This window comes from Pseudochaenichthys georgianus, chromosome 24 (assembly GCF_902827115.2).
Source record: "Pseudochaenichthys georgianus chromosome 24, fPseGeo1.2, whole genome shotgun sequence".
Lineage (NCBI taxonomy): Eukaryota > Metazoa > Chordata > Actinopteri > Perciformes > Channichthyidae > Pseudochaenichthys > Pseudochaenichthys georgianus.
In genome coordinates this window covers 30,217,762-30,230,591 of record NC_047526.1, presented here as the reverse complement: position 1 = coordinate 30,230,591, position 12,830 = coordinate 30,217,762, and the positions used below count along the sequence as shown (strand labels likewise).

The window sequence follows — 12,830 nt, the reverse complement described above, 5'->3', positions numbered from 1 at the left end:
TGTGTGTGTGTGTGTTATAGTTTCCAGACCTGGAACTAATACCATTTGAAACCCTATTAAAATGTAGGATTGATTTATGTTTGCTAGCACAACAGCTAACATCCTTTAAACCCCCAAAGGCAATCCAGACAGGCAGAAGCAATCACCTCTTGAGTCTTCAATGGGATTTTGAATTCTATTTGCTCCCAGATCTGTGTTGTATATTGTATATGATACACACTTTTGGACTCATATGTACATTTGCATTAATTGCTGACTAACAGCGAAAGAATATTCTATTTAATTCCTTCTCTCTTGGCTGTGGGATCCTAGATGTTTAACTGCATGGATGTACTGTATCTCTGCAGAGTCAACTAGCAGCTGTGTGATTTTTACACAAAAATAAAAACGGCACAATATTTTAAACGCTGCTCTCCTTTGTTGTTTGGCTTTAATGAGAAATTAGGGTAGGGTCGGTAATTCACTTCAGAAACACTTTGTTATATTCCATGGAATGCTCTTAACATCCCGATAGCAATGAATATATTAAATGCTTTGACAATAAATACATAAAAACATGTCATCTGTAGAAGCCGTGGTGCTGTAAAAAGCACGACCAATCATCTGAGCAGGCCCGGCTAAAGTAACTGGATGGCCTACCTGCCTGTCCGCCTTCCATCTGTGCACAAACTTATCTCGTGCCCTCATTGGTCATGTGCGCGTTCGTGTGTGTTGGAGGAGGGGCAGATATTTTTTCGCCTGCGTACTTTCAAATTCTAGCGCACTCGAGCTGGTTTCTCCATTCTTACCTTTAAGGTATGATATGAATACACACCTTTTGCCAAAATGAGAACTTTTTTAGGATGTTTTACACTTTAAAATTAACTCCATGCATGTTTGTCTTTTGCACTTATTGAAAGGTCACAGGAAGTACAAAAAATAAAAGTGGTTTTGAGTTAAGGGTGGGGTAGGTAAGTTTCAGAAACCGGCTCGAGATACACTTTTTGTTATATTCCATGGAATGCTCTTAACATCCCGATGTGCTTTGACAACAAATCCATAAAAAAATTTCATCTGTAGAAGCCGTGATACTGTAAAAAGTACAACCTACGATGGCCTACCTGCCTGTCAGCCTCCCATCGGGGCACAAACTTATCTCGTGCCCTCATTGGTCATATGCGCGTTCGTGTGTGTTGGAGGAGGGGCTCTGTGAGGAAGTGGCAGATTTTCTCCGGTTGTGTATTTTCAAATTCCAGCGATCTCGAGCCGGTTTCTCAAATTTACCTACCCCACCTTTAATTTCTTGACTTTTCCCTTAAACTGTGGTTGTTGTTTCAATCATGGATATTTAATATTATGTAGAGATACATTGGAGGGAATCCAGAAATAATCATTTGTTCTCAAAGAAAGTCATTTCATTTTGTAAGTTTGGTTTCATTTGTTTTAATGTGTTTGTGGAAAACCTTTCATATAAGCAATTACTATTAAACCTACTATCCATATGATATAAAATAACAGAATAAATCCTTTTGAAATTGCTCGAATTTAAACCAAACCAGATTAGGGAAGAACTCAATTCTGCAGTGAAAAAAAGCAAACTATGTAGTCATGTGGATGCAAGGACAGAGAAGTACGCGTTAGCAAATCGTTGATTAAAACCTGACCCATTACTCTTCAACAAGTTCTAGAGAAATCTCAGGATAATCAGAGCTAACAGGATTTACCTGAGATGATTTTGGAGTGGCGTCACACAAAGGTCTGATGAGAGATTTGTTTTTTTAAAAACCATATCAAATCTATAATGCAAAAGAAAGAGTGGAAAACGTCTTGCTTTCAAACGTCAACATAAAATGTGTCTCAGCATGTGTGTGTTCCCCTGTTTCTGTGCACCAACTTTAAGGTATGTATAATTCTAGAAGAAGTTTGATAAAGAAGTTATATTGTTTTCCATGTCAGCAATTGCAGACCTTCACCACTCTAACAAGATGGATGCATTTTGGTTCCATTAATGAGAACATCTCTGTTTGACAAAGGGTGTCAAGCTGTCCAAAGAAACACAACCACACTGATTGGGTTTGAGCAGGTTTATTACATCTCTATTGTGTCCTTCTTTGCGGGGCTGTTGTACAGAAGGACTTAAAGCAATCACGAACTCTAATCAGTGAGTTTAGCTCCAGGGAATGAACCACTTCCACCAACTCCGACAGCAGCTATCAGAGATCTGTAGGACGGTGCATCGGGTAAATAAAGTCACTGACACAACTTGAACTCACTCTAAACTTACTTAACATCGTCTACAAATATTAGCAACAAACCAATCCTTGTTTTACTGGAATGTGATTGGAGGAAATATCAGTTAATTCCTCTTTATAAGAAAAGCTGAGTGCAGATTTCTATAAACTGAAACTCAAGCAGAAAAAGCCCCTTTTTTGCAAAGCCAAGCTCACATGATAAACAGCCTGTTGTTGCTGTTGTTGTCTACATCTACTGAATATCTTCTCTGACAGCAGAACAAAGAGCTCTAAGGGTACAATATACATCTCCGAGGTTAAACTGAGTCGTTGGCTAAAGCAGGACTGAGAGAGGATTTACAACGGAGTCAGTGCGGTGGATTCAGTTTTATTTCCCAGGTGTGTTTATCTGCGGGGTTTCTGGTGATGAGTCCAGAACATTCTCCTCTCAGCAGACGGTGCAGGTTTGGGACTTTATTTGACCATACTGTTGAAAAACAAAGAGAAGGAGATTAGAGATGGTCTGTGACTCTTTTTTATTATCATATCGTCCTATATTTGTTCATTTTAATGACATGCTTTTCATTCATGCCCATGCTGAATGAAGTCAGAGAGTAATCAGGAATTGAGGACAAGAACTATTTTTTAAATGTTGTTGGTCAGTGTTAATGTTTTTTTTGTCTTTGGAAACAAAATAATTAAGATAATTAGCTGAAAGAGATAACACGATTAAGCTTTTCATCAAAAACAATTAAATCCAAATGGTCAAATAATTTAATTAGGTAAAGGTAGTGCAGGGATAATAATAATAATAATTCCTTGCTTTTATTATAGCGCTTTTCCAGTGCTCAAAGCGCTTTACAGATACACATTTATACATACACATATTTTTTATATACATGCAATGGTCACTGTGGACAATACCCACAGGAGCAAGTTCAGATGAAGTGTCTTGCCCAAGGACTATTGTTAGATATTGTGGCGTAAAAACAGTAAGGCCATCAACATGGAAAAACTATGGTTATCAAAGTCATGGGGCAGCACCTCTCCTTTTATGCTGCAAAACCCGACCTGCAGGAGTAACACACTCAAATTAAATAAATAATACACACCACACAATCTCATGCTATAAATCTGCTCTAAAATGATAAATTAATATAAACTAAGGAAATGGCTCCTACAGTACTCTGTGGTCGTTTCCATTATGTAGGACATTTGAAATTCTAGCCGCTCTACAAACGATATGGTCGGAACAATGGACATGGACAAGAACATGAACAAGGAAATACACATGCTTAAAGAAATGTCGTTTTTAGATCATATACACTACATGTGCTGGACACTCACACGCTGCTCTCCCTGTAGCGGTCCAGAGCCTCCTGGGCCACGACCTCGGAGAACTTGGGGTCGCTCCAGGGAATGTCCCCCGGCACGCTGACGTTCATGGCCGGAGCGTCGAAGAGCTGCACGGACACGCTCGTTTCTGCCGGCTTCTGCTCCTCGCCGGGCTTCTCTCCAGCGTCACTGCCAGTCACCTGCAGGGAAAGGTAAGAGGATCAAATCCACTGGGTGAAATAAGGACAGCAATGAATCGATAAAGAAGTGTTCGCAGTGGAAAGGTATTGAAGTAGAAATGGTTATAATGAGATGTTTGCAGACCATTCACATGCAAACAAACCTTAAGACACTACCGGAAAGGGAAAAGCCCAATAGGCTCTTTGATGCCAACCGACAGAGAAAGCTGTCATGCAAAAACACTTAGAAGCTCCTGAATTAACCACACAAAAAGATTCAAATGCAATAATTGTTGTCTTAAGATATCATGTTTACAGATTTCTTTCCCTGCTAAAATGAATGACGTTTCTCTATTTACATTTTCTGCAGCAGCTTTTTAGAAATGTCATATATTGTTGATTGAGGAGAGACTTCATCACACAGGTGTACGTACCGTCTGAACCTGGAAGACGTCGGTGATGTTGGCCAGAGAGGACACCCAGCCGAACTCTCTGTTCAGCATGTCGAGGACGGAGGAGGTGTTGAGCATCTTCTCCTCGAACCTCTTCAGGAGGAGGTTGTACTGCTGAGTGAACCGCTCGGCCAGGGCCAGCGCCTCCTCCAGCTCCGCCTTCAGAGGGCCTTCCAGAGGCTTCCTCCCGGAGCAGTCTGCGGGGGAAACATCATCAAGACGCACGAGTGAGGTTAGAAAAAACACCGGGATAATAAGGACATTTACTTTTATTAAGTGCAGGGTTTTTGGCAATTCAGTGCAAGACTATGGCCTATCTGACCAAAGACCTTTACTGTGGTGTATCTTATCACTTATTTTGGGCTTAACACTTCATTATATCTCAAAAGACTGACATCACTGTTAGAAAGATGAAATGCTATATCTCACCCATCTGCTGGATTTCTTTGCACTTCTGACACTCTTCTCTGAACTTGATGCAGCCGGCTGAGTTGCGGCGGATCTCCCTGCAGGTCATCGAGCCGTCGCCAAAAGGTTTTGTGATGACCACGTCCTCGTTCAGGCTGCCGTCTGCAACAAGACACAAAAGCACAATTTAAAAAAAATTTCATCACAATCAAAGTTTGAAGTATATATATGATTGAAAACTAAGTGAAAAACCCTGCAAAATCCACTTTTAATATCCAACTTGATATTATATTTTCGCATTATTTCCCATGATATGACATATCCAGTTTGTATACCCAATAATTGCATTTTAATGGTTAAACGGTTACCTTTTGACTTAGATGGGACACATCTTTCCCTTTGTCACATTTGAGTTTTTTCCACAATGCAATAACAGTTTGCAAACAGGCGGCCTGCCTTTTTAATCTACCTCACTGCTTAATGTGTTCATTTTGACCTGGGTGTTATAGATGATGGAGTAAATGCTATGAACAGACCCAACCTAAAACGACTGATCTGACTGAGGGCTTCGACAGTTCTGATGTATTCATGTCAGAGCTGTACCTTCACTGGGAGCTGTGTCTGAGTCCATGTCCACCATGGAGCCCATAGAGCTGAAGATGTTCCTGCTCATGCCCATCATCGGGGAGAACAAGTCCTGGAAGCCGTGGAACGGATCTCTGAAGAGCGAGCGAATGCTTCTGCTCCGACGAGTGAACGGTCCCAGGAAATCAGAGAAAAAGAACGATGGAGGGTTGAAGTGCAGATGGTCAGCCACCTGAGAAACAACAACAACAACAACACAGAGACACCGCCCGTTAATGCCTTTGATTCAAGATCCATTATCAGTGTTGGGAAAATACTGAATGTCCTCTTCCAATATGAGAGCAACATGATAACAAAGGTATCCCAACTGCAGCTGTGAACATGACAGGATGTGTGATGACCTAGAAGAGCATCAGGACTGTTTGAGGCAGATGATAGCTATGTGATGAACATGATGATTCAGCCTCTATGGAGAGAGACATATGACAAGCATGCTCATTTCTGACGTGGAGCTAATCTGAAGTAAACATTGAATACTGCTTTCTATTCCTCCATCTTGTGACTGTGTGACTCCCTCTCTTGGATATCAGCATGTGAAGGACACTGCTCAGGAACTAGTTGATGCTCTGTGTGTGATGACTACTTCCATTCTGGAGAGGATCACAGATACATGGATCCTGACAGTGAAGATCAAACTGGTGACGAGGGATCTTTCTCTAGCAATCATCTAACAATTCGCCTCACAATTCTACTGTTTGAGCTTTTATATACATCTCTGTGTCCAGTGTTTATATCCGTCTTGCCTTCATGCTGTTTGAAAAGATGCTGTTGACACCGTGGGCCATCTCGGAGTATTTCTCCTCCAGGTTGGTGAACTCTTGGCTCTGCCGCTGCCCCTCCTGCTGCAGCACATCCATGTTCTCCCCGTTGATCCAGATGGAGAAGGGGGACGTTCTGTTCAGCACCCCTTCCAGCTGCAAGCAAAGAGTCATTCTTTATATTTAATATCTGTATAAAAGATGTATTTGTTAAGCTTATCAGGAGAGAGAGAGAGAGACTGGGGTTGGGTTAGAGTTTTGTTTGTATTTTTTTGGGAGGTTTCTGCTCCCGATACCAATATATGCCAAGACAAAATGGCATTACAGTCACTTCCTATAATGAACCAGCAATAGGGATTCATTCTCCAAGCAGAGTTTACACAACTAAACTCCATTATGTCCTTAAATAATGGCCTATAATCAAAGCTCTGTGTACATGTTATCTTATCTTATGTATCATGTTCATACAACTACCGTACTTTTCGGACTATAAGCCGCAACTTCTTTCCCCATTTTTTTTGTACCGCTAACGGCCACTAGGGAACCTCCTAAATCTATGGACTTTACAGGTAAAATTAACCACCTTTAACTCTATGGGCTCTATGACCGGTCCGCGCCCGCCACCTTTAAGGGGCGGGCTCCAGCAGGAAAAGCTGGAGGCCGGAAAAGAGTGAGACAGGTAGCGCGCCAAAGTAAAAGTGGAACCGAGAGACAGAACGAGAGAAAGACAGACGGACAATTTAGCTGCTGCGGCTTATATGCAGGGGCGCTTTATAGTCCGAAAAGTACGGTACACAACTTTTACTGTGATATCCTTTTTCAATAGTTACTTTATCACACTTTATTTTTGCTGTATTATTATTTAATTTATGTGTTATCTTTATTTTGACCTTGTCTGAATCCTGTTTTTCATTCTGAGCCTGTTGCTGCCGTCAACGCCTGAATTTCCCCAAGGAGATAAATAAAGTTCCATCTTATCTTATCTCTTAGTATGAGTACATGTATTTGTAATGTTCTGGTCCTACCTGGCGCCCCACCAGTCCAGACCCACTGCTGCAGGTACGAGAGTAGTATTTGACGCAGGTGTTCTTCAGGCAGGGCTTGCACTCCTCCCACAGAGCCCTCATGGTGTCGTTACAGACCTCCTCCTCCTGCTCCAGCTTGGCCTCCATTTCCTGAGCCGAGCGCATCGCCTCCTGAGGGCAGACAGAAACACACATTTAAAGGTCACCTATTATGCAAAATCCACTTATACATAACCATGTGTCCCCTCTGTGGAAAGAGACTCTGAAAGTTTCAGGAACAAAGATTCTCTCTCTTTCTGTCCTGATCCATTTCTATAAAAAAATCTGAAAATGAGCTGATCAGATTTTGGCCACTTTATGATGTCATAAGGATGTTTTGTCTTGTGTAACCATTAGCCAATCAGCAACCAAGGTACCCCCCCCCCCCCTTATCACCTGAATCTCCTCCTAGAGCAGCATTGTGTTCTTTGTAACCAAATGTCTCTCAGAGGGGCGTGGCGAGGGGCTCCTTATTTTCATCTGAAGTAACAGACAGAGAATCAGCACTTTGGAAACACGGCTGAAACAGAGGGGATTATGGGTAATGCTGCAATGATCTGTTTGTTATGTCGAGCCAATCAGAGACATGTTCTGTATATATCTGAGACCTGTAATATATTGATGAAAAACAGTATAATAGGGGGCCTTAAACATTAGTTATCGTTGCATATAAGGTTTTTCTACAGATCAATTTGGATGTATGGATCAAATAACAAAATTAAATACATTTTGCTGTCATATGGAATAATGATGAGCTGTTTCTACCTCTTTTAGGGCCTTGGTCTTCTCCAGGGCGTCCAAAAACTTCTGATGCTCCTCTGAAGATGTCTGCATCACGCTCTTCATCTCCTTCACTCCGTTCACGGCAGTCTCGATCTGTTTATCCAGAAACTTCTCCCCCTGGATGGAGATCTCTGTAAAGAAGAAAGAAAAGGGAATCAGGGAAACTGATTATGTCATGTATTCAGTCATTCATTTGTTGGTTAACTTTATATTTAATATAATTCAATAACCTTTTAACTTTTTGCTGGGTGCCTGAAACTGCCACATATTCATAAACACATGAATATAATACACGGGGCAAGTTTCTTTCCTTTTCTGGGACCAGTTCAAACTAAATTACAATGCATTTGTTTTCTCTATTAATATCTAGCTATTGGAATACTGTAACTTTAGTGTCAAATGGCCAGGGTTTTAGACTTTTGTTTCTGAAATATATTGCAGGTAACGGGTATTATAAAATGTGAAATCCCAACCGTTTTTAAAGAAAGAAAAACTGTAATCTTTTTTTTTTATTGAAGTTTTCTTTTTTTTCCCGCCCTCACAAAAAGGGACTTATACAGATACAAATTATATAGACAATACAAAAAGAAAAAACAAAGAAAGAAAAAAATATAGGGAATCCCTTTCCCATGCCACCCATCTTGCCATTTCACAGAAAATCCTAACTGATGTTTGTTAGCAATCGTCTGAGTTCATCTATCTATTATATTATATCTATTATTTATATTATAGCATAACAATTTATCCACATAAAATACATTCATACCTTTTTTTCCACATAGCATTTAATCTGTTTAAGCTGAATTGCGATTAACTCCTAATAATCTACAATTTATTGAAGTTTTCTGATGCCTTTGTAGAAAAACTTACGGTTAAGATCTTCTTTTGATGGAGGAACAAGACAGTTGACTGAAGCCAGAATGAAAGCCACCACGGCGAGGATCTTGGACCCCTTCTTCTTCATCATCATCATCATCATCATTAACATCCTCTCTGACTCTCACAGGGCCAGCAGGCAATGATGAGACAAAAAACTGGAGAGACATGAGCATACAGATTCAGTTTCAACTCCTGACTGCTGTAATGTTGTTGTAAAGTCCCTCCATCTCCACTAGGGGGCGACACGCGCTGTGGAGAAACCAGAGCCCTACGCAGGAGATAATGACCATCGTTGCTCAGCAGTTTTCCCCCCTTACACAGCAAAACCTAAAATAACCGCAGTGATCAATACCGATAAATAATTCAAACTGATGAATGCATCATTTTTCTTGCATGCTGTTCCTTTCACTAAACAAGGTCATTATCAATCCGCTGACCTCAGATCAGTGTTTCCTGTGCCTTTGGTCAACTGTGCATTATATAAAGAACAGCAGGAGCTTTTTTCTGTTTACCCAATGTTCCTCTGTGGTTGGTCAGCTGCCAGTACAGACCGTTTGAACAGACACATTTTTCCACTTACAAACACATAGAAAGAAAGTAATCAGGCAGATGGACCGGCCTTATCTCGGCTCGGCTCGGCTTTCCCCAAGCAGTTTAAATCTGCTCTCTGTTGATTGTTCCTGCAGCAGGACCTAATCCTCCCGTTCCCTTAAATACACGGTGATCTAAATCCACCAATCAATCAGTCCAACTACGTAGACACCTTGACATTACCAAACCAGATAATTATGAGCAGAAAGATGCTAAATCACATCGTGTCCACATCTCGTCGTCACCCTTCTAACCCTGCGAGATCACGAGCAACTCCTTTAGTGATTCGGTCCATTTGGTCAAACAACACTTCACATCAGAGCTGGGAGGGGTGCAGTGAAAAGTAAATGGTTGAGTATCTGTATTCAGTATTTTTATAAAATGTTAAATTCTTATGTAAACGTATTGATCAGGCTCCTCCCCTCCTCAGTGATGTGTGTGCAGTGTGTGCTCGCCCACCATTAACGGTTTCTATGGAAACAAGTAAAAAGTACAGCATGTTCATCATATTTGGGATAAATCAGTCCCCAAAAAGTAAGCTATTAACATACAGTTTCTGCACTTTTTCAATCTTATTCCACTTTGGTCAAGATGTTTTTATGGCTGCTGCATTAAATATAATTTAAATATTGAATACGCAGATAATCTAAATGTCAGCTGACTTATTTAGTATCTTAGGACACATAAGGAAATAACATAACACCTCAAACTCAAATGGATTGTGTCACCTTGCAGATAAATATCTAGATATATATATAGATATCTAGTTTACAATTATAATTATTAAAAGGATGATACATTCAGTACTGTCGATGACATTCTCTAATTCAATGTGCTTTTAATGTGCAGTGAGAAATGAAAAAGAAAGGACTGGACGCCCACCTACTGTCGGGCCCAAAACACCTCAAATGTCCTACTTTCTCCATATGAGCTCATCTGTTCACGATGTTAACATGTACAGTGCAGCCAACTGCGGCGGCTTGCACAATGAGGTCATTATTCATGCCACAATAAGCCTCTCACTTTAATTACCAGTTACTGGAAGGTTAGTAAACTGGGGAAGACTGGGACCAGTGAAACCTTTTTTTAATGAGAAAAAAGCAGAATGTCAATCTTGACGTGCAGAGAGAGAGGAAAGAATGGGCAACGCATGAGGAAACACCGAGCCTGAGAGAGCTAGACACAGAGGGAAAGGTTAACGGGGAGAAAGTCAAACATATAAAAAGGAGAAGGAGAGAAAGGAGAAATAATTTACAAGGCAGAGGTGGAGGGACATTATTTGCTGAATAGCAGCTGCAGGGATCCTGGTTACACAACTGAAAGAATGCAAACCCAGCGACCGTCCAGATGTTGCCAGAAAGGCCTTCCAGAAAGTTCTGTTTCAGCTTTGTGGAGTAAAATACAGTAAAAGTGTTTGTGTCTACAATTATTGTAATCTAAAACCGATATTATTACTCATATGGTAATAGTATATTACTATTATCTTATCAACTTTGCATTTTATTATTATAGTAAATACTATATATCATGCTTTTCTCTTCCATGTCTATTCTGCATGCAGCACTTAATGGCATTGTTATATTACTATATGGTCTGTCACACATATTGCATTATGTATATCACTACATGCTATCCTATTAAGCTGAAACAATTTATTGATTTGTTGCCTAAAATAGATTGAAAATGATCTTTAAATATTATCTTTCTTGAGCTTCAATGCCCTAAAATATCTCTTATAGCCTTTATACATCCACTGATATCTGCAGGAGATGCTGGTTTTCACTTTTGATGAATCCCCTTTCTGTCTTCTGTCTTCTGTATTAGAAACTCAAACCTACACGAACAGCTCTCTCAATAGCAGAATATGAAGGACGAATTCATCTAATCTGGATCATCAGGGCTTCTACAACAAATGGGACACTGGCACATGTGACCTCATGTTGGCCTCATTTCAGGTGTTTGGGGATTTGAGTAGCCAACGCATACACCTGTCATGTGGTTATGGAGAAATGAAGGTCAGTTCTAAACTACAATACGCACATACCTTTTTATTTTTAGAACTGTTGATATTACAAATAGTTATTCTAGGTATATATGCACATTGGAGGAAAAATATGAGAAATGCCAGAAATGTATTTTTTCTTTCAACAGTTAATGTCAACGTTCCTATGTCACTGTTATATTGGTGCTATTGGTGGTGGTAACCCTAACCCAGTTTAAAGTGCATTAAAGAAAAACAACAACAACAACAACAACATGATGTCATCTACCCTAATCCAGTTGTTTTGATCCAAAAATGGAGGTCACACCCATGAGTAAGCTATACAAAGCATCAGTCACCTTGTCAGACATTAAAAACAACAACTAAAATAACCACATTTAAAAGAAATGCAAGATATATATAATATACAGCCGAATCAAAGATAGAGATGTTGACATGAGCTAAACATGGGAAATATGTTGCACTTTATTCTATTTTCATTTAGCATAATAACACTTTTATCACGACTTGCATTAAAGATATTTTCTAAAAGCATCACCAAGCTGCAGATTCTCTACAAAATAAAGCCCCTCTGACTCACCTCTGTTTGTTTCCTGAGACTCCAGACCGTCTGAAGCTGCATTGGTCTCTCTGCTGCTGGTTTTTATACCCGCGGATAACTGCGAAGGTGCAGACACGTGACTCATGCTGCACGGCGCTGCTACTGTCAAGCTACAGCAAAATAAAAACCCACTTCCGCTATTGCCCTTCAAAATAAAAGGATATCATGAACATTTCTTTCAAAGTTTGGGTAAGTTTTGAGTTCCCTACTTAGGTATAATTACTAAAACCACACTGTAAAACCCATAAAAAACAAAAAAGTGGTCATCATACTCATACTGGCTCACTTCTAACGGTTTACTGCCAACGGCTAACCGCTAACAGCTTAATGCTAATAGCACTAGGGTTAACAGTCTATGGTTAACTGTTAGCGGCTAAATGCTAAGGCTTAGCTTTTAATATAAGACGTGCTTTCCATGCTTTTTTTATTCAGAGAGGGAATGGTATCTCGTCAAAAAGAAGCTTAAATTATATCAAGCACCTTTCTGAGAGGATTAACAAAGTAGAAAACAGAAGGGACAATGTTGTGAAGTTTGGCAAACATAGGCAAATTGACGGCTAAGCAAATTGATGAGAACAGGTATGTATTCAATCGGATTATCACCTGTGTGGTTAATGTTAAAAACGTACTACTGTTATGTCACATTGTGTATTTCAGGTTTCGCATTCGTTCAAGTAAGTTGTTTATCTGCCATTTACCACCTAGAAACACCACTGCATAATTCCTGAATACGTTTTATGTAGTGAGAAATTATTTATCTTGACTTTCATCAATGATGCATATTATAGCTATCTGTTATTATAAATGTCACTATGATTAATGGCTATTTATGTGTACCACTAAATAATTACCTTGTTTCCTCTACCATTTGTAAACAAAATTGTGATTTTATTTTGAAATCTGAATGCGTTTAATTTTTGTTA

The 12,830-nt window shown here is 39.8% G+C and overlaps 1 protein-coding gene across 1 annotated transcript; it reads right to left on the bottom strand.

Annotated features, from left to right (window-relative positions):
• Positions 1 to 2,048: 2,048 nt before the first annotated feature.
• Positions 2,049 to 11,973, bottom strand: clu (clusterin). Its single transcript, XM_034076113.1, has 10 exons — positions 11,887 to 11,973; positions 8,705 to 8,868; positions 7,817 to 7,965; positions 7,013 to 7,183; positions 5,973 to 6,143; positions 5,188 to 5,401; positions 4,606 to 4,746; positions 4,159 to 4,373; positions 3,558 to 3,745; positions 2,049 to 2,697 (listed from the first exon to the last, which is right to left on the bottom strand). Exons 2-10 carry the CDS (start codon positions 8,820 to 8,822, stop codon positions 2,685 to 2,687), a joined length of 1,380 nt encoding a protein of 459 aa, XP_033932004.1. The 5' UTR covers positions 8,823 to 8,868; positions 11,887 to 11,973; the 3' UTR covers positions 2,049 to 2,684.
• Between the last annotated feature and the right edge of the window lie 857 nt (positions 11,974 to 12,830).